A 22,066-nucleotide genomic window follows, 5' to 3' on the forward strand; every position below is an offset into this window, starting at 1 on the left:
TGGTCTAATCCCAAATGTAATAATATGAAACATCCATATTGTTGTCATAAAATAAAACTTAAAGTTAAAACATCTCATACTTGTTCTTTGAAGAAAACTGGACAACCATCAAATGTGCTGTATATTTTTTTATTATTGTGTATGAAGTTTTTTGGAGTCATAAATCAACAGTTATGAATTGTGTCATCACCCTTCTGCTTTTTATTTTGAATTGACATCAATTAGTTACTGAAGAAATATTTCATTCTGGCCTGCCAGAAAAATTGAAGGACTGAATTGGATTTACAGTCATGGATAAATTAGGACACCCTGCTGAAGCCTGTGTTTGCTAAAATTTAACTTTGGGACATTTAGATATTATTCAGGTTTTATCAATATAAAAAAATAAATATTAAAAGAAATGAAAGCGCTGCAAGCTTGATGGGGAAGAGGTCTCATATGAATGCAAGCGATCAGTTGGGTTAGTCTAAGGTTTATTGATCCTAATGATCTACTAATAATTAATTCATAAGCTGTCATTTGTGTAAAGACCTGAGTTTTCCCTTTTGTCAAGAGTTTGGTGGCCAATAACATAAAAAGCAATTTTTTTTTTAATTATACGCTGTCCGTCATGCTGTACGGCTGAATAAGCACTGTTAATGTTAAACTTAAGGAGCTCGTTGATTGTTTATATTTAAAAACAACCGCATAAAATACTTTATTTATCCAACACTGGACTCTTTTAGGACCGTTTTTTCCACCATTTTGCTTTGGCCGCCATCTTTGGTTCTGTATCAACGGCTCGACTTAAGGATGACCAGCGCCGCCAAACTACAACACTAAAAGAAGGTCTAATCGGACTTTTTTCAAGATGCTAAAATAAGTCTTCAAAAACCTCTCAGAATCTACAGCAGGTACTGTTGATATTAAAAGCAACATTTCTCTTTTTGTACTTTCTGTATCGTTTTCAACACGTTATGTAACGGTTGAGGTTAGCGACATTTCTCTGCTAGCATATCTTCGCTAGTTAAGTAGCTAGCTATTTGTGGCTATCATAGGTAGATGCAAAATTTATTGGCTGGACGACGTCCGTAAATTTCTGTCCTGGTCTTAAATTCCATTCATAATAGTCTTAAATTTGGGGTTTTGAAACCACCTGAAACCCTGTATTTGGATACAAGTACAGAGGATATTTTTGATATAAACCAAAAAATGTCCGGCTCAACCCAATTGAACTCATCATGAAAAATTTAAAGTAAAACATGCCGGGAAATTCACAACGAACTGACTGAAAACGAAGGAACTGAATGTAATGAAGCAAGCTGGCCCAGATCTGGATCTCATTGAGCTCCTGGTGGATTTTTTTCCCTGTGTTTATTATGAAAAACAATGTACTTTTTCTTCTTTTAGAGCAAAGAAATAATTTTTCGGGGTGTCCTCATTTTTTCACATGATATGACTCTAAATGTCTGAGGATGCAGATTTTTCTGTAGTACAACCAAATACATTATATTTTATGTGTCTACAGAGAAACTAAACCAGAGTGGCTTCACATAAAATCATTAAATGTTCATAAAAATTAATATCATGCAGAAAGCTTGAGCGTTAAATTTAATGTATGGAAATCACCTCCAACACTAACACTGACTGCACTGACATGATTAGAAACATCCTGCTTCTTTTCCACAATTTAATCCACTGAAATAACAGTTTAATGTGCGTAATAAGTATATCTACAATATCAGAATGAATGATGTAAACAGAACAGTTGTACCTGAGAAGCTTTTGGGGGTTTTTCTTCTTTTTTTTCTATTTTTTACCTCCTTAAAAGATGTAGATGCAACCATGTAAGATTACTGCACACCAACACAGTGAAAATCAGGTTCGGGCTCAGTGAATAAACTACAAAAAAAAGCGGCTCAGGTCACCAGGAGGAACAACCAGAGTGTTAAGAGCTGCTCAGTCAACAGCAATAAGTGATTAAAAAAAATAAAAATTCACGTCATTTAGCAGTTTTCAGTCTTAAAGGTGACCTATTATGCTTCCTTGAACAGGTCAGGATAGATCTATGGGTGACACAAAACATGTATCATGTAATCATTCTGAAAATATGAGAGTTTAATCTGGAGTTCTGCTGGGGTTGCTAGGTCACAGGGCTGGGCTTGGCTGGGGTTGCTAGGTAACAGCATGGCGCAAATGTGACTTAAAAATGGGGAGGTTTCTGAAACGGCTCCTTTTCCAGACATTGAAAAATATTAAGTTATTGCCAAAAAATGGCGGAGTATTTTTTTCTTTTTAGAAGCAGTTGAAACCCAAATGGAAGCATAAAAACGTGCAAAATGTGAATATTTCATAATAAGTCACCTTTAAATTTCTAAATCTTTTTAGAAATATCCAGTCTTTAGAAACCAAAGTGATTGTAGTGAAGCACAGACAGAAGAAATCAAACTCTTAAAAGTAATAGTTGATAAGAAAACTGAGCCACAACTTTGTCTGAGGGCAGTGATGTATATTATTGACATAGTGCAAATAATTTTGAGTTTCTGTTTCTTTAAGGCCCACAGAGAGAGAAAGAGAGAGGTAAACGTCTGATAAGTGGATGATGAAAGCATGGATAATTTTGTGAATCACAATACATAAAACAAAACAAAAGCAGTGTTTGTTTGAGGCCTCGGCTTGAGTCTCGTTCCTTCTCCATGGTGATGATTTCCTCTAAAGTACATTCGTAAAAACTAAGAACAATGACGAGGAACACACATGCAACCACCTCTGATATATAAAACAACCAAAAGCATGAGACAAAGTACGCAAACTGTACATAAATACATATTTAAATGCAAAGTGTCTGTCAGCATGGAGCGACCAAACCTCGTTCCTCTTAACATCATGAGCCACTGGGGTTTATACATATATATATTTATGCTGTGAATTAGGGGTCTTCGTAGGTCACTTTGGTAAAACGGCGTTCCAAAGCAGGGCTGCTTCAGTTGTGGAGCTTCTGGCCATTCGGTATTTTTACTCGTTGCAGCGAAGGCAGCTGGAGGAGACAGCTTCACATGGCTTCGTTGTTTGGAGAAAGAGCACTCCTGGATCTTGTGAGAGGCCTCAGGACTCTAAGAGGAGGCTGGAAGCACAGAGGCAGACGGAGTGTGATCAGACGGGGCCAAGCTGCCGCCGCCATTTTGGATCATGAAGCTCAGAAAAAAAAGGCTCATTTTATTGTTTTTATGTGTAAAATCAAATAGGAGATTAGACTTATGCAAACTGTTTCAGTTGATAACAGAAATCTTTGAAGTCAATTGAAGCTTTTAGGTCAAAAGGTGTTCAAAGTAGGGATCGGGGGCCATTTGCGGCCTTTGGATTGATTCTTGTGGCCTTCGACTACAATTCAAGAATAAATTAGGATATCAAAAGATAAATTTTACATCAAAATCTACTTATAAAAATGTTAGATGCGACAAATGATAATCTTTTCCAAGCTTTTTGGTGTGCTTCTGTTGTCATGGTAACATCTACTCATTGTACACCTTGTCTGCTTTTTGTTGCTATATTAAAACTTAGCTACATATAGAAAGTGTTTTCAAATGAAGACTGACCTAAATCAAAGAGAAGAGAAAATATTTGTTTCAGTTTTCTTCAATCAGACCAACTCAGTCAGTCAATTTGCTTTTCATGTAACAAGAAAAACATTCAAAAAAACATTTTAAGTTTTGGATCTACAAGCCTATTCCAACAAAAATAAATAAATAAACAAAAAAAAGATCATTTGTTTATAGTTCATGCTTACATTATGGTTGAAAAGGTTAAAAAAGTCAGAACATTTTCTGAGATTTGAGTTTTTAAAAAGGATGTTTCTTTTCAGCTGACTATTTCTGGACAAAATGTTTAGGCAATACCTTCCAATAACAAAGTAAAAATCTAATAAAGATATCTATTTAAAAAGTCTCAATTCAGACTCTTGTCTTTCAGCCTCCATACTAAATAAATGTCACTCCACTCCACAAAGCATGAGGTTTATATTATTTAGCTGGATAAAACAGCGGCAGGCACTTCACATCAGAAATCTACTGCAATTTTCTACTAGAAAGCAGGGAAAACCGTATGGAACAAAACAATATTTTCCTCAGTAAATTTATGTTTAATGGGGTAAAAGTTTCACTTTACCAAGAAGCATTTTATGATCAGAAACAGCAAAGAGCTCTCTTCACCACAAACTTCTGAATAAGTCAATGGGAGTCATAATCTGGAGCCAGGATTAGCATAATTCCATCATAATCCAGCTACAACCAGGTTCGTCTCACAAGGTCACTGACAGAAGAGTCAAAAGAAAACGTTTCTAAAAGCCAATAACCTGGAATCAGCAAACACAACGTTTTACACCCAACCTCTTCAAAAGCTCACTGCACAAGACTCCACTGCTGAAGAAAAAGCTGGTTTAGAGTCTGACGTAGAGCATTTTATAAAAGCCAAACACGTCAAATAGGCTAAACTAAATAAGCTAATTTGCTTCGTGTAGCTTTTCTGGCTCTAAACAAATGTTGTTTAGATGGACTAAAAGCAAAAATGTCTCTAGGTTGTAAAGGTTTGATCTAGAGGGCCACATTAACAGCTAAGGCGGGCCAGGTTTGGCCCCTGAGCCTTGAGTTTGACATGACCAGAAGGTAAGAGCATCACAGTAAAAGGCTGTTAAACAAAACAGCACATTTTTATAAACTGGGGAGGATTTTCAGCAAAATGACTGAGAAAGACGTTGACTTGTTAAATACTTGTTTCCCCCTCCACATTTCCAAACATGAGCGATAGCTGATGCTTTTAAATCGATGTAAATGCATACGAGGTTAGTGCGTTACTGCAGAGATTCTCTGAACAGCGGCACTCAGCAGACCAACTTTTGGACCGAGAGGATCGCTTCAAGATGCAGCTGCAGAAGTTAGTGTGTTAAAGTACAACGAGGCATCAGGGCCGTGGAAAAAGAAAGGAGCAAATTTCCACCAAAACACTCTTAAATATTTAGATTAATCTCAGAAATATTTTGGAAAAAAACCTTGAAATTTTCTGAGCTTGAAAAAAAATTATACAAAAAACATAGAGATGTAGAAAAAAACTTGAAAAATCCAAAATTTGCTAGAAAAAAATTCAGAAATGTTTTGGAAAAAATGTGGAAATTATTAAGTTTGAAAAGTTGACGGAAAAACTGAAAGAAATTTGAGATTAATCTCCTAAATCTTTTCCAAAACCTTGGAAATTTTGGAGTTTGAAACATCAAAGATTTGCTAGAAAAAACTAAGAAATGTTTCAGTATGAAAAGTTGAAAATTTATTTTCTAATATTTGGAGATCAATCTCTGAAATTATCTAGAAAAAAATAAAAAAATTCTGAGTTTGAAAAGTCAAACATTTGCTGGAAAAACCAAGAAATTTTAAGATGCATCTCAGAAATTTTCTATAAAAACGGTTAGAAATGTTCAAACTTGAAAAGTTGAAACTTGGCCAGAAAAAAATCTAAATTTTGAGACTAATCTTAGAAATTTTCTAGAAAAGAACTTTGCAAATTTCTGAGTTTCAGAAGTAAAACATTTTTGACTTGGGAAATTTTTTGAGTTTTAAAAGTTGATGCTTGGGCGTGCCGTGGCGGCGTAGGGGATGGGGCGACCCACATCTGGAGGCCTTGAGTTCTCGACCTGGCCGGCGCGGGTTCGATTCCCTCATGTCTTCCCCTCTCTCCTTCCCCCTTCCTGTCAGCCTACTTGTGTATGAAGGGACACTAGAGCCCACAAAAAGACCCCCTGGAGGGGACGGGAAAAAAAATAAAATAAAAAGTTGAGGCTTTTAAACTTATTAATTTCTGATATTGTCAGAGTAAATATTGAACTTTCCAAACTCAGAAATTTCCAAGTTTTTTCTTGAAAATTTCAGAGATTAATCTCCAAATTTTCAAAGTTTTTGCAACGTTTCTGAGATTCTTGTCAAAATCACTCAGGGTTTTTTTTTGTGTGTTTCAACTTTTGAAACTCAGAAATTTCCATGCTATTTTATTTTTTTTAAATCCAAGCGTTTCTGTGTTTTTTGGTGTAAATGTGCTCCTCCTTTGTTTTTCCACCTGGACCGGCTCGTAGTTCCCATCTGGGTTTGCCGTCAGGCAGCAGCCGCGCTCACCAGGCTGCGTACCTCCGGAGCTCTCCTCTTGCTCATCCTGAGCTGTGGGGAGCTCGACGTGGCCTGCGCCTCCTTCCCCGGCCCGTCCTCAGTCTGCTCCTGAGCTGCAGGACTGGCGGGCGGAGCGGGAGCAGAGAGCGGGTCGGACTGGGGCAGAGCCAGAAACTCTGCAGAGTCCAACTGCTCCAAGCCCAGAACCTCATATTCATTCATGTCAAAATCTGCACCGTGGAAAAACAGACGTTGGTGGAAGGATGACAATCAGATGAAAGTCGGGTTTGGATCGGGCGACTGCCACTGAACTGGTTTCTGTGTTTGGTGGAGACTTAAAAGCTCAGATAATAAGAAAAACCACTGGAAGAAACCATAATAAGACAGAGAGCAAATTGTTGGAGCACAAACTAGCATAAAATTGTTATTGCTCTGCAAAAACACACAATTCTGCCAAGGTCTTAGTCGTAGTTTTCAGTGCAAATGGCTTAGTAAACTAGAAATGAGGTCAAACAAATTTACAAGCTACTTTTCATCAAGATATAAAAGCTTGTTTTATGTCAATATTCTTTTAATATAGATTAAAAAAGTAAAAAATTATTATTTACTGACGGAAATAATAATTTTTCATCAGTATAAAGGGATTATTTACGTAAATAAGCTCCTATTTCTTGCTGAAAAGTCACTTGTAAGTCAGTTTTGTCATATTTCTGGTGAACTAAGGTATTTGTACCAAAATAATTTGGTAATATTTTATTTTTTGCAGTGTGTTCAGTATTATTTTTGTTCCTCATCTCCATTTTATCTAATGCAGTGATTTCCTAAAAAGATCTCATTCACTTCAACTTCTGCAAACTATTTCAGCTTATTGCTGCTCTGAGTTTGTTTCTTTCAGCATATTTATGTTTTTGAATCTTTATACTCCCGTTAAAGATAAATCGATTATTAAATTAGTTGACGATTATTTTAATAATTGATTTATCACGATTGTTTCAGCAAGAAGAATAAAAGCAGGTGGAGGTTATGGACTTTTGCGGTACTCAGAGTTGGGTAGTAACTCTGAGTTACTCAATTACATTTACTTAAGTAACTGTCTTGAAAATTGTTTACTTTTAAGAGTATTTTTACGACGTTGTACTTTGTGTAATTTTATAATGAAGTATTTCTATTCTTACTTGAGTAAAATTTCTGTATTTTCTACCCACTGAATGAAGAACAAACAAGTTTTAACCATAAACTCACCTCACTCAGACACAAAGCTGCAGTTTTCGTTAAAGTTTCAAGAGTTTTTTATTGAAAGAAACTGATTTGGAAAGATTTTCTTTGGCCTGATTTTAGTTTTTGCTACTTATATGAATTGTTGTCATTTTTGTGTTTAAAATACCAAAATTTAAACTTTACATTCTTGTTGGTCTGATTATGTAATTTTTTTATATTAAGTGATTGATAATTTGGTCAGCAGACTTTTTTACCACCTACATTTTTACTTTAACTTTAGTAAAAACTTGTTGAAGCAGTGCGACTCTTACTTTTGTTCAATTTTCTGGTACTCTATCCACCTCTGGTAGTACTATTGTGGTAAAGATAATGGTTTAAAAAACATAATAAAGCATTCATAGTGCCTCTAAGATGCGATTAGAAATCACAGGTTGTGAATACTGAAGCAGAGCATTGTGGGAGCTTTAAACCAGTTTGTGATCCTGTAAAAGCATCAGAGCGTTTAGACCGTCTCACCCTTGTGGCTCTCTGACTTGCTGCGGATGATGGGTCTGGTTCGGTGCTGAGCTGCGGCGGGCTGGGCGGCGCTGGGTCCGGTCTGGTTCGGGTCAGACTGGTACGACGACAGGTCCTGCATGCTGAAACTCCGTAATCTGTCCGACAGAACGCCTTGACCCTAAATCAGAGACATCAGGCTTTCTGCTTAACTCCAGTAGATATCAATGCATAACTGTTTAACGGCTTTTTGTTTGACGTAGGTAAATTAAATCAGGAAGGTCAGAAATCGACAGAAGCTGAGAGCGGATGTTTACATTTTCCTGATGGTTTTCTCCAGGTAACGTGTTAATTTCAAAGTGATTGAAATCATCTTGTAAATACAAACTTTGTTTTAACTCGTTATCTTAAGAAAACTGATGAAAATTAACTCTTTATCTCGCAAAAAAGGAATTCTACTGATTCATTTGACAAAACAGGAAATTAATTCTATCTTGAGAAAACCATAAGGAAATACTCTTGAAATAACAAGTTAATCTCGAGAAATCAAACCTAATCTCAAAAAACTAATTTTGTTTTCTTGTGATTAATTTATCTCAAGATATTTTCTGTTTTATGAAATTAACGAGTAAAATTCAGATTTTTGTGAGATAACGAGTTAATTTCTGTTTTCTTAAGATAACGAGTCAAAATAAAGTTTGTTTTCACAAGATGAAATTAACTTTTTATCTTGAGAAAGCTGAACATTTACTTATCTCGGGAAAACCATCTGGAAACGTATATGTGGAAAATGTCCGCTTTCAGCTTCCGTAGAAAACACTGCAAAAATAAATCTTGCCAAGTATTTTCTAATGTAATTATCTTAGTATACTTGAAATAAGACAAAACTAACTTACAAGTAACTTTTCAGTAAGAGATAGGAGTCTATTTTAAGTTTTTAAAAATCCTTAATATCGATAAGAAGTATTAGATCCACTTCTAGATTAATTAACTTAAAACAACACATTTTTTCATGCTATGAGTGAAATAATCTGCCAGTTGAACAAGAACATTTGAGGGATTATTTATTTGAAACAAGCTTCTATCATTTTCTAATAAGTTCCTTGTTAGTTTTTGTTTTATTTCAAGTGAACTAAGATATTTGCACTAGAATCTGGACTAAAATTACTTGGTAACATTTTGTGCATTTTTTGCAGTGTTTTTCTACCCTTCAGCTAACGCTAACTATGTCTGTGCAATGTGTGTTACCTTTGCAGCAGCCATAACTGCAGCTGTGGCTGCAACATTCAGTCCTTTCCTCCCAAAATGCACCAGTGTGTCGTAGCTTTTGTCTTTTGCTTGGCAGATGTACTCATCGATGTCCTTAAAATAACAAAAATGTAAAAAATAAAAAAAATCACACTTGCAGATTTTCCCTCGTTATCACATCACTCAGCTGCTGCCATTTCTGATCCTGAGAAAAACAATTTATCTGTTTCCTGAGGTACCTTGAGGGGAGAAAAAGCGCAGCAGAAGTGGAAAAGCAGCGTGACATTTCCTCTCACTCCATCAGCAAACACATTTTAACGGCTAAAGTGGGAAAGAAACTTGGCATAAAGGCACTTTTGTTCTCAGTCACTTAACCTCCCAGCCTGCAGGCTGAAAATCTGTGAACTTTACAGGATACAGCAGAAAACAAAACAAGATAGAGGAAAGAAGCTTCACCTTTTCTTTTGAGGAAAGCGTGGGATGGACGAACTTCCTGTACAGCACACTGGAGCCCTTGGTGTACGGCGACAGGAGCCACACAACGAAGGCTATCTTCAGCTCGTAGTAGAAAGGAAGCCTGGAAGGACAGAACCCGTGTTCAGTCAAAAACTACTTTTAAACTGTTAGACTTAATTACTTCAGCTAAATACAGTTAAAACCAGAAGTTTGTAAAAAAAATATATATATATTAATAATTCCTATTTTTTTTATTGCTTTTTCAAAGTCAAATGTTTACATACACTTTTTTACGGCTGACAGACCCGGCTTTATTAGGGACATTTTCAGAATTGTAATAGTTTTGGGTATTTCATTATAGTTTGACTAATTTAGTTAGTTTTAATTTGCTGTTAAAGCGTATTTGTTCATTTTCATTAGTTATTGTTAGCTAAACATTCTTTATTTTTCTTAGTTTTATATACTTTGGTTGATTTTTAGGTGCAGAATTCAAAAAGGTCCAAGTATTGCATTGCAATAATGAACATCAATTGGATAATGAATACTCAACAAAATTATTATTGAAAAACCAAATGATCCTGCTGTTTTATCCCAACTTTTGCTGTCGCCATTTTGCGTACTGGCACAAATGCCACCAGGAGTACAGAGTCCCGACAGTTCATGTGTACGGATAATTTTTCTCCATTGATAAGAGTTTGTATTTATTTGCAATGTTTATTTCACATTTTGCCGCAGTTAGTAAATGTTTTCTCACTTTGTTATCCGTTTGAAAAAACTGTTCCCGTTCTCGCCAGTAGGGGCGCTGCACCAAAACCCACTGACCTAAACGACATGAAAACCTCAGAAAAAGACATGAGTTCAACTTCCTTCTCCACGAAATGTCAATAAAAATAGAGTAGCAACTGATTTTAGCGGTTGAAGGATTTATCTCTTTTTTTTTGTAGAAGAACACGAGGCGTTAATCCCGCTGGATTTGTTTTGTATATTTACCCAGAATGCCTTGCGCTGTAGTCCGACTTTCTGCTTTGACATTCACATATGTATTCGAACCTTGTTAGAGTTCACTTTAACCGGACAGACCTGGGTTTTTAGCCGGACTAGTTTTTTTTTTGGTCGGTATCTGCATTCACATCTACTCAAACAAACCGGACTTTCTCGACAAACGAGCTGCAGTTCGACTAAACTAGCTAAACAGAGCTAGCATAACGATGCTTTCACACCTATAGTCTAATTTTGAAGACATTAATGACACCTCTCTCATTATTGTGGCGCTTAGCAAATAGAAATAATTTTAGTAATTCTAACATACCAAAACAAGAGAAGTTTGATCTGATTTAACTTCAGACAGTAAGAGAACAAACTGCGTATCTTTGTGAACCGACTTACCAACAAAGAAACATATCTGTAAACACCTCCACTGTAGTAAAAAGTGCGAATATTATCCAGTACATCATCCATTTCACCTGAAAAACCAAAGGAAAGTATGTTCAGTCACACAGAGCAGCAGTGTACAGACCAGATTTAGTTATTTCTGAAACCGTACTTACATATTCTCTCACATCTTTTGTCTTCACAGCCTTATAAGATGAGTAAGCAGGATATAGAGTACCAAAAACAAGTCTAAAGGACAGAAATGGTTCAAATGAATCCCAACAATGAAGTCCAAATATGAATGAATCATATAAAATCAGAACTTAAAACAGATTAGAATGCAGTACAATGAAATATCGTTTACTGTCTCACAGCGGGGAAGTTCAGGTTTAACATGTCAACCTTTAAAAAGGCACCAACCATGATTAATAACTGAATTAATTTCTCTGCCAGTTTTAGGAAATATCTTATATCTAGGGCTGAAATGATTAATCGCATTAATTGTGATTAGTCACAATAATTGTCAACTAAATTAGTAATCGATTAATCGCCAACTGATGTATCTAAAAAAAATACTATTGGGCGAAAAAACAACATATACTTGAGTAAAAAATGTGCAAAGATTTGTACATTTTACATTTAAAATAAAGAAAAAACAAATATGTGTAAATATGTTCAACTCAGAACTCATCAGGATGAAATTTTAGCTTCACCTGGATCAGATTATGTAAAATAAAATCTATTAAGCACCCTTTATAAATCAATTAAAATTTGAAAAATTAACAGATCATTCCTACTCACCCAAGCAGACATGACTGAGGTTTTTGTTAGAAGTATTATTTTTAGCTTCCGATGCATCTTTTGTTATAAATGATCAAATGTAGGCTAAAAGAATCCTATGTTACTTTATAGGCAATAAAATGTTAATTTTCTTATTTAAAAACAGAATGGAATAATATGATGGTTTGCATATTTTAAGGTAGTTATTTTATAAAAAATGCTTAAAAGAAAATAAAAAATATGCTGAATGTGCCCATTTTTATCAGATTAATTGATTACTAAAATAATCAATAGTTGCAGTCATTATATCTCCTCAGCTTCTTGCTGAGTCAAACAACAGATTGTGCACAACAGTCCTTTAAATATAGCCAATCCAAATGAAGCAGAGACACATTTCCCCATGACAGATTTGGCTTTGCAAGCTGCTCAGCAGGCGAAAGATAAAATTAGATTTTTTTTTTTCTTGAAATTCCTCTGGATTTGCAGCAAACACCTGCCCGCCACGCAGGGTTGTGTTTTGGTGACACAGATCAGGACGAGATCAAGTTACTGACCCACATCACGTTACAAACTTGCAGCCTGCCTGGTCAGCGCGTTAACGGAGATCAACAGAACAAGGAGAGTCAGAATATCAGTTCTTCTGATTAACAGCCGGAGCTGAGGAGGTCCAGCTTGTAACAGGATCTTATATTCTAAATTTAATTTCTGGACTGTTCCAGGCTTGGTGACCCAGCTGTTTGTATCCTCCTCACACGTCACTGTCATCATGATAACTGCAGTTATTGAAGGAAAATATCACCATGAATCCAAAGGAAGGATGCAAGAAATAAATCAACTTACTATCAATTGTTGATTAATGGTTAATTTGATTAAAATTAACTGACTAACTAATAATGTCAATCTGTTGCTGTTTTATGATTTCAACAATGTTGCTAATGTTTGTTGTTTATTGTAAAGTGAGCTGCTTGATCTTCCATTCGTCGTTATTCTGCATTAGAATTTGTTCTTAATAACTCACCTGGTTAAATAAAGGTTTAAAATATTGATAAAATAAAAATTAAAGTCCACTAAGACCTTCTTTTAGTGTTGTAGTTTGGCTGCCATCCAGCAGAGGGCGCCGCTGGTTATTCCTAATCAGAGCCGACCGTTGATGCAGAAACAAAGATGGCGGCGGGGCCTTGGCAGAACGGTAAAGAGAAACGGCCCAAATAGAGATCAGTTTTGAAATGGACTTTATGCGGTTCTGTTTCGAACATTTCACAAGCTTCTTGAGTTATCTATTCAGCCAAGTAAGAGGTTCCTGTTTCTTTATTTAAGTTTAATAATGTGAGAAAACCACATTTATCTGTTTGGGGTTTTTTTAAATTCAGCATATTATGAAAATCTTAGCCTTTTAGGTAACTGGAAGATGGTTGGCCTTTGACATACAAGAGAAAATTCAGGTTTGTACGAAAATGGCCGATTATCAATCAAGTGTTTGTTGATCTATAAGATTAATCAACTTCAGATTAACTCATTAAAGCTGCAGTATGTAACTTTTATAAGATTTTTTAAAAATTTTTTACATACTTGTTACAAAGTGACATATAATATGAGACAAATAATCTGTGAGAGAAGCTACTGAGGAAACACCGTTTCTGACGAAAAACAACCATTCAGAACTGGGAGGAACTTTTTAGTGCTGTCAATCAACTCATGTACTTGCTACTAAATGTGCTAATAGTAGATAAACAATTTACCAATACGGGAATACTGTTTATCTGCTGACATCGGTGACAATGCTAACTAGCCTTAGCAATCACAGCAGCCTAACAGAGAGCAACAAAGTGGGAGGGGATGTTCTAAGACCCGCCTCCTGGCTCTGATTGGTTGTTTTGTAGTTAGCACTGGAAGCACTGGGAGAAGGTGGAGGAGCTTGATTATTTGTCTCGACCTGTACTGTTATGACATGGTGACAGTGCAAACAAATATTAAAAAAAAATGTTTTTGTAAAAAACTGCAGCTTTAATCGATAACTTGCATCCTTCCTGCCCAGACATTTTCAAGTGTTGCAATGTAACCCGAGAAGACTGAGCCATCCCCTTTGTACCGCTTCCAATCTGGGACACAAACACTGAAAGACCGCTCCTGTTGTTCAAAAACACTAGTGACCTTTAGGCTCCTGTCACCTCCGGATGATCTGACTCGTCCCCAGTAGTGTAATGTATAACTCAGTTGTTCCGTCATGTTTGTAAAAATCTGCCTGATAAACACAAAGAGCTGTTGGCTGCTGAGCGCTGCCTCAGAAATAGAACAGGTCTGCAGGCCTGGCTCAGCTTCCTGCTCAGGGTCCAAACTGCAGTCCTGCTCAAAACACCCTGTTCAGTGAAAAATTAATAGCCCGTCACCTGATCCGCTCTCGCGTTTGATTCTGATTAAATTAGGCTGTTGGAGGAGATTGCGGGGGCTTGCGGGAGCCGCTGCACCGTTACGGAGAGGCTCAGATCCGCTCCAAACGCGTTTCTGTTACATTCCTATAGCGCTGAAGGTATAGACGGAGAGAAATGGAGGAAAAAACAGAAAACGAATAAAACGACTTACACCACAAGTCTAGAGATGATCCAGGAGACCATTGCGCTGGGAAGGCGACAGGACGCGCTGTCTGCGGGGAGGAGTTTCCTCCAGATGACAGGCGCGTCCACAGGCGGCGGCGTCTGGACGCACACAGGCTGCAACGTGATGCATGCAGGACGGCGCTGCAGCTCCATAGATGGCACTGTTGCATTGCAGCGATGCACACCGAGGCTTCATGGTTACGACCGAGTACTGGAAGTACTGGGAGTACTGGGGCCACGCTTAGAAAATAAAAATAATAATACCGAGAATAAAGTCATATTATCATGAATTCATTCTCATCTTATTACGACTTTATTATTTCGAACACATTCTCAATATTTAAACTTTATTCTCGTAATATTATTATTTTTCCCTCATTTCATTGCGATTTTATTCTCGTATTATTTTTGACCTTATTCTCGTCACATTTCAACTTTATTGTAACATTTTCTCTCCTCATAATACGACTTTATTCTCATATTATTTCGCCTTGATTGCCATAGTTGTACATTTTTCTTCATATTTTTGCGATTTTATTTTCATCTTTCGAACATATTCTCGTAATATTTTAACTTTGTTGTTGTAATATTTCCCCCCTCTTATTCTTGTATTATTTCGACTTTGTCATAATTTTACATTTTTCTTCATATTTCAAGATTTTATTCTCATATTATTTCTACCTTATTTTTGTAATATTTTGACTTTATTCTCTTATTTCTACTTTATTCTCATGACTTTCATCTCATATTATTATTTTATTCTCGTGTATGATTTTCGACCTTATTCTTGTATTTTTATCTTATTTTCTGAGTATGATCCTAATATTTGGTCATACTGGTTAAATGAGGTATACATAAATGATAATAAATAATAATGTTAATAAATATTGAAGAATCAACCAACTGTGAATTTACAGACCAGTCATGTTTTTAAGTGCTGTTTACTTCAGAGAATAGAGAGATACCTGTATCAAAAAGCAGAGGATACATTTATCTGGCCTATAAACTATGAACAGATTCATTGTTAGAGCTGCAGTATCGCGGCTTTGTCCAGACTGGAGCCTGTAATTCAAAATAAAGTCCCAGGTTTGGTTTCAGGACAACAAAAGCTTCAGTGGAAGACAGTAGCAGGTGGAAACCCGACACTTCTGTTCTTTTTAAGAGGTGAGTAAATGTTTGGAACATGCTGAACCCAAGGCACATCGCATCTAACAAAATCATTATGTACTCTTATAAAGTCACAACTAACAATTACTTTAGTTATTGATTAATCTATTCTGATGATTAATCAAATAAAATAATTGCGTACTGCAACTTTTTCATTTAAGCTTCTTTATACAATATTAGAAATACATTAAAAGATGCAAATTTCACTGCCTCTTGTAGAAAAACTGGCACAGTTACAGCAACAACATGGAAATAAATACCTGATATTAATATCGGCCCAGTTTGGACTGATACCGATACGTTAAAACATGACCAAAATAATCCAATGCCGATATTAATGCCGCTATGTCACACAGGTGACGAACTGACATTTTTCTTAAAAGTTTATTAGGTTTTTGTTTTTGTCCATCCACATACAAAAATTATACACGCAATATTTAACGATGCATGTGTTCTGCAGTAACCAGTAGCTCTACTTCCTTCGCATTTTGGAGAAAGAAAATTACAGCGACTCAAAGTCAAACGGTGAACAAGCTGAAGCTTATTGCAAAACATGAGTACACTGCAAAAACAGAAAATATTACCAAGTATTTTTGGTCTAGTTTCTAGTGCATTTATCTTAGTCCACTTGAAATGAGAACTAACAAGTAGCTTTTCAGCGAGATATAAGAGCTTGTTTTAAGTAAATAATTTCTTAATATTGATGTAAAATTGCTAGTTCCACTAGCAGATTATTTCACAACATGAAAAATTTTGTTCTAAATCAAATAATCTGCTGGTGGAATTGGAACTTTTTCATCAATTAAGAAACTATTCACTTTAGAAATTTGTACTAAAATTAGACCAAAAATACTTGGTAGGATTTTGTGTTTTTGCAGTGAGGATGTTCTTTGTACAGAGCAAAAACAGTTTTTTTCTAGTCTAATTTTTTAGTGCACTTCAAATAAGTAACTTTTCAGCAAGATATAGGAGATTATTTTAAGTAAATAATTACTTATTATTTATGAGAAAGTGCTAGTTCCACAGGCAGATAATTTCACTTATGAAATAATCTGCCAATCAAACTAGCAATTTTTCATCAGTATTAAGTAATTATTTACTTACATTTACTTATTTACTTAGCTGAATACATTTAGTCTTATTTCAGTGTTTGCATTATAAACTAGGCCAAAAATACTTGGTAAGATTTTGTGTTTTTGCAGTGTAGAAGTAGTATTTTAATGTTCATTAACACTTATGAGCACGAAAAAAAAAACCAACAGATATATTAATGGAAATAGAAACAAATGAAAGCTCTGCCCATCACCGCTAGTGTTTCAGATATCGTAGGCGGATCAATTCCTGGTAAACTGAACAAAAAGTTTCCAAAAAGATTAAAAACTTCCTCCTCAGCTGGTCAGTTTGGGTCATAAACACTGACAGGAGAGAGAGAATAACCACTGTAGGCACAGAAGGCTGATCATACTTACATTATATACACCCCCATAAACCTTCTGATTGACTTTGGAGAATAAAGACGTAGCTAGAGTCACTGCAGATAACAGAAAGCAGCACCTTTTTATCAGGCCGGATTAAAATAAACAACTGTTGAAGCACAATGTTAACCCAGGTGACAATGAAGCGGAGGATGCTCAGCACTGGAGAAATGCGCAAAGTGACTCTAACCGCGGCGGGGAAACTCTAGCTCCTCAGAGCCGCCAGTCTGGACTGCATGGCTTCGATGTCTTCCTCCGACTCTTCGTCCGAAGCAGCAGCTGAGGCTCCCGGAGGCTGCAGGTCCGGAAGCGGCTCCGTCACTTTGCTTGGAGCTTTACCAAGAGCCCCTAAAGGACCAGAGCAGAACCAGACATGTTCAGCGTCACTGGGTTGTTTTAAGAAATATTAAGAAATTAAAACCTGGAGAGTGGTAAGGTCAGGATAAGAGATATAAATAAAGAAAATAAATAAATTACGAAAATAAAATTATGAAAATAAAGTAAAATTATTATCAAAATAAAGTCTTAATAATATAAAAAAAGACAAAATATTACAAGTACAAAATCTTAATATTACTATAATAACGTCATACGAGTCATTATAATATGACTTTATTCTTCTCATATTAGAGAATTTATTTATTTATTTATTCTATGAGAATAACATTAAAATACAACCAGAATAAAGTTGTAAAAATGCAAGACTAAAGTCATATTATGACTTTATTCCTATTAAAGTCTTATTAATATGAATAATATTAACATGATTACTCATATTATATTATTATTACCAATAAAATATGAATAATGTTTAAATAGAAAAACATTTTACCAGTAAAATATTAATATTTTTGTAAAGTAATATTTTATTATAACATTAAAATAAAATTTTAATAATGAAATATTAATATTTCAATCAATATTAAGGAATTATTTTCTTAAAACATAATTATTATAGTCTAAATAATAAAGTCCTAATTACATTCTTTTCTGAATATATTAGAAATTATATTTATTTATTTATTCCACAAGAGTAAAGTCTTAATGAGAATAAAGTCAAAATATTTCCAGAATCAGGTCTTAGTAATCCAAGAATAAAGTCACAATCATATGAGAATAAAATTGTAGTATATCAAGAATAAAGTTGTAATACTATGAGACACATAAAATCGTATCACGACTGCAGTAAAATGAGGAATATTGAGCATCTTGTGAAGCTATACTTCAGTTTTTACAAATAAGAAAATATTTAATCTGAAGCTGATGTGTTTATTATGACCTTCTTCTCACAATTTAATTTTATTTTTCTTATCCTCGCCCTAATACTCCATCATATTCCACAAAGCAGAAACATGCGTTAATGTCTTTTCTTTAAAATTCCCACCTGCTGTGATCTCAAAGAGAATCTTGTCAACTTCCTCCTCTGCTGCTTCCTCCATTTCCTCTCCGTCTTCCATGCTCTCAAACGTGTCCTCCAGCATTTCCTCAATTATTCCAGCCTAAAAGTTCAAATCTACAATGAATTATATTTGCTTTAATGCTAGCAAATATTAATCTTAGATTGTAGTTTGTCTGACCTTCATCATCTCCTTTGAAAGCTCCATCATTGTGGCCTGGATCTCTGGAATTTTAACCAAGTTCTGCATGGCTTTCATGACCTCTGTGCTCTTCTGCAGCGCTCCAGCTACTCGAATCACAGCTGGAAAACAGACAGACGTGTTAATTAACCGACTGAGCGGAAGACAACGATCGAGGCTACGCTGCGTCATTCACTCACCCAGTTGATTCTTCATGCTGAGAAGCACCGAGTTCATCTGGGCTTTGGAGGCGTAAAGTTTTGTGACGGCCCGTTTCGACTGAATCATCTCCTTAGCGAGGATGACACAAACATCTTTCTGTCCCTTTTTGGCAGCATCTTTGATGGAGCGTTTAACTTTCTCCTCCTCTCTTTGAATATCTGGAAGAAAAGGGGATGAAAGCAACAATCACCAGGAGCAATTTAAATCCCAGAAATACACGACATTATTAGATCAATAAGCTTCAGATTTAATTAAATACGTTCTGTTTAAATCTGAATTATAAAACAATGCAGTCAAATGAAGTTTATAGTGGCAAAATGTTATCAAAGATAGTCTTTGACTTACCAGAAATCTTCCTTCTGGGTTGTTACTTTTGCTGTTTTCTACACTGACAGCATTTTTAAATATCAAATATGACTAAATTCAGTTACTGTTTGCAGATTAGTGATAAAAATAATGCTTCTTCGTGTGACTAGTATCATGAAGAAGCCTGTTTTAAAACAGGTATGATTTTTGTAAGAAGTATTTGTATCTGCAAGGCTTTAAAGTTACAGTTGTCTTTAAAAGAAAAAGTCTGCAAAGACGTTGTATATACGTTTGTTGTTGTCACAATAAATACCCCAAAAATATAGTAGTAATATGTGAAGTGCACCTGTAATTTCTAATTTAAAGCTTCTTTCTCTGAAATAAAAACACGACTGAACATAAAATCTTTAAACTAGTAGAAGAATTTATTCAAAAAAACAATTACAAATCATGGTGCATACATTAATTTTTAATAAAACTATTAATATTTCCCATAATGTGTGAAAGATATTCCAGTTGCTGATTATATTCAAGCAACCTTTCAAACTTGCTTAGGAGGAGGGATTTCTGTGAAGTTACAATAAACTTGGAGTCTTTAAATAAAACAAAACTTTTTCCTCAGATAGTTTTATAAGCAGTATTTGACTCTACTACTCTATTATAATCAGGACTGAACTGTAATGCAAATAAGCAACTTAGAAACCGTCAATATAAGAGATTTCTGGATGTGAAATGCAGTTGTTTTACTTTCAACGTACCATGTTGTAAATTGGTGCTACATAATAAATTGAAATGAATTTATTGAACAAATAGCAAGTATATTATTACCTTTATCCCGACTAATATTAAGTTACTCTTATTTGCTCTGTTTACAACATAAAAATCTAACTAATAGTTGTGTATGTCAAGAAATTTGAACAAGGTCCTCAAGCTTTTTGAACAAATAAAACATGTTTACAGTCCAACATTTCGATACAATATTAACAACATGACAAACATGTACAAATTTTACATTAAAGACTTGTTTTGGATACTCAAGCTAAACTATATACACTCTTATTTAATGCTTGTAAACTATATGCAGCTGCAGTTTTGATGTAATTTGTTTCTGTCTGATTATGTCCAGGGCTTACCTCGAATTTGTCTGTCAATCACTCTCATCTCCTTTCTGATTTTTTGAGACCACTCATTAATCTGGAACGACACAGAAAAACACACTAAGTTATAACACCAATAAAACCTCATAATATTTATGTACCGGTAAAACTGGCTTAATGTAAGAGCAGCTGAAACATCATCTGGGTTTGTTTACATTGATGGGACTGACAGCTGATAGCAGCTAGCTTGTATGCTAATAGACATGACTTCCATAACATTGAATAAAAACACTCACAACCAACAACATCGGCTTAATTTTTAACAGGACATAAGTCAGTTATTGGGTCAATAACAGTTGCAGTATTGGTATCAAATATCAAATATTATCGTTAAACTTGCGGTGGTTATACTGACAGCTAGCGTTAGCCAGTTAGCTAAAGACGCTCCAGCAGTTATCTAATTATGAGCTAAATTCAACCAGACAGTCCAGATATTCACAATAAAGTATTTACCAGTTCTTTGGGGGGTTTATCCGGTGTCCTGCCGAACAGCCCCATGTTGTGTGATGGGTTTCAACCGTACTAACCTCTCTGACTGAAACTAGCTAGCTGGGAGAGGTTGTTCTACGAGCACTTCCTGGTGTCTGACCCCGGGTCTCTACGGCTGCGTTCCAACAAGAAAAAACCTTCAGTCCCTTCGGTTCTCAGCCACTAAACAAGCCCCTCCGTGTTGAAGCGCGACAGAAACCGAACGAGACACTTACGACAAGAAAGTTTTGTTTAAAAAAAGAAACAGAATCCAGCCCAGAAATGCATCTGAATCAATACTAGCGACTCTCATTGTTACAGTTTCTAAATTCTAATTAAATAAATTATAATTCTAAATTATCATCCAGTATGTCAGATATTATTCTAAGTTATTAACATTCTGGCCCCGAGGGTGAAAATTTTATTTTTATCACCATAAGGATTTTGATTTACCGTTATCATTATAAACTTCAGTTATTGATATTAAATGAAAAAACAAAACAAAATTGATAGTTATTTGTTATTTTTGCTATTTTCTCCGCTTCTTGTTCCACAAGAGCATCAAGTAAATTCGAAAATGTGATTAAATGTGTGCAGTTTAGTGATGTAAATCAAACTTTTTAAAGTAAGTGGTTTTTCAAGAGTAATATTTCTGTCTGCTATGAATGCAGTGCAGTCACCATACTGCAAAAATATTTAATACCAAAACACCTCAAACAAATGTATATATAATTAAAAAAAACTTTGTATATGTATGTGTGTACTTATACGTCTTATTACTATTCGATAATTATATAGACCTTGTCACAATAGATTGTTGCAAAATTATTGGCTTAGTTGTCCTTACAAAATTGATGAGATTAAATCATTGATCCCAAAGGGTATCAATAAAGTATTTCAAAAATATATTTATTTAAATAATAAATATAATTTATTAATATTTAATATCATATTAAATATTTATTATACATGTAATTATTGAATATATATTAACAATATTTATTTAAATACTGCATTTACATTTTACTAATATTAAGTAATGTTATTTAATATTATTAAATTAAGTAATATTAAATATTTTTTCATATTAAATTTAATAAGCAATGGGGTACTTATGTGAGTAAAGTGAATTCAGTTCAGTTCAGTTCAAAAATACTTTGAGATCAATAAAAAACAAATCATTTTTATTTACTTTTTACTTTTAATTCACTACAAATACATTGATGTATTTAAGTAATTATTATTATTACTATATTACTACTACTATTATTATTACTATATTACTATTACTATTATTATTATTATTATTATTATTATTATTAAACTAAATAAGCATGTGTGTGTGTGTGTGTGTCTGCGTGCGTGTGTGTGCGTGTGTGTGTGTGTGTGTGCGTGTGTGTGTGTGTG

The 22,066-nt window shown here is 34.8% G+C and overlaps 2 protein-coding genes across 3 annotated transcripts; both read right to left on the bottom strand.

Moving 5' to 3' along the window:
* On the bottom strand, positions 1 to 14,407 carry reep1 (receptor accessory protein 1). 2 transcript variants are annotated; one of them, XM_044143657.1, is made up of 8 exons: positions 14,274 to 14,407; positions 11,090 to 11,162; positions 10,929 to 11,005; positions 9,543 to 9,663; positions 9,087 to 9,200; positions 7,860 to 8,019; positions 6,147 to 6,355; positions 1 to 3,103 (listed from the first exon to the last, which is right to left on the bottom strand). In XM_044143657.1, exons 1-8 carry the CDS (start codon positions 14,303 to 14,305, stop codon positions 3,032 to 3,034), a joined length of 858 nt encoding a protein of 285 aa, XP_043999592.1. In that variant the 5' UTR covers positions 14,306 to 14,407; the 3' UTR covers positions 1 to 3,031. The 2 variants fall into 2 exon arrangements, with proteins under 2 accessions (XP_043999592.1, XP_043999591.1); XM_044143656.1 differs by having other exon boundaries at positions 6,135 to 6,355.
* A 1,412-nt stretch (positions 14,408 to 15,819) lies between these two features.
* chmp3 (charged multivesicular body protein 3) lies at positions 15,820 to 20,832 on the bottom strand. The gene is made up of 6 exons (XM_044143658.1): positions 20,645 to 20,832; positions 20,168 to 20,228; positions 18,707 to 18,886; positions 18,507 to 18,628; positions 18,314 to 18,428; positions 15,820 to 17,277 (listed from the first exon to the last, which is right to left on the bottom strand). Exons 1-6 carry the CDS (start codon positions 20,687 to 20,689, stop codon positions 17,135 to 17,137), a joined length of 666 nt encoding a protein of 221 aa, XP_043999593.1. The 5' UTR covers positions 20,690 to 20,832; the 3' UTR covers positions 15,820 to 17,134.
* Between the last annotated feature and the right edge of the window lie 1,234 nt (positions 20,833 to 22,066).

Source organism: Gambusia affinis, linkage group LG16, assembly GCF_019740435.1.
Source record: "Gambusia affinis linkage group LG16, SWU_Gaff_1.0, whole genome shotgun sequence".
NCBI lineage: Eukaryota > Metazoa > Chordata > Actinopteri > Cyprinodontiformes > Poeciliidae > Gambusia > Gambusia affinis.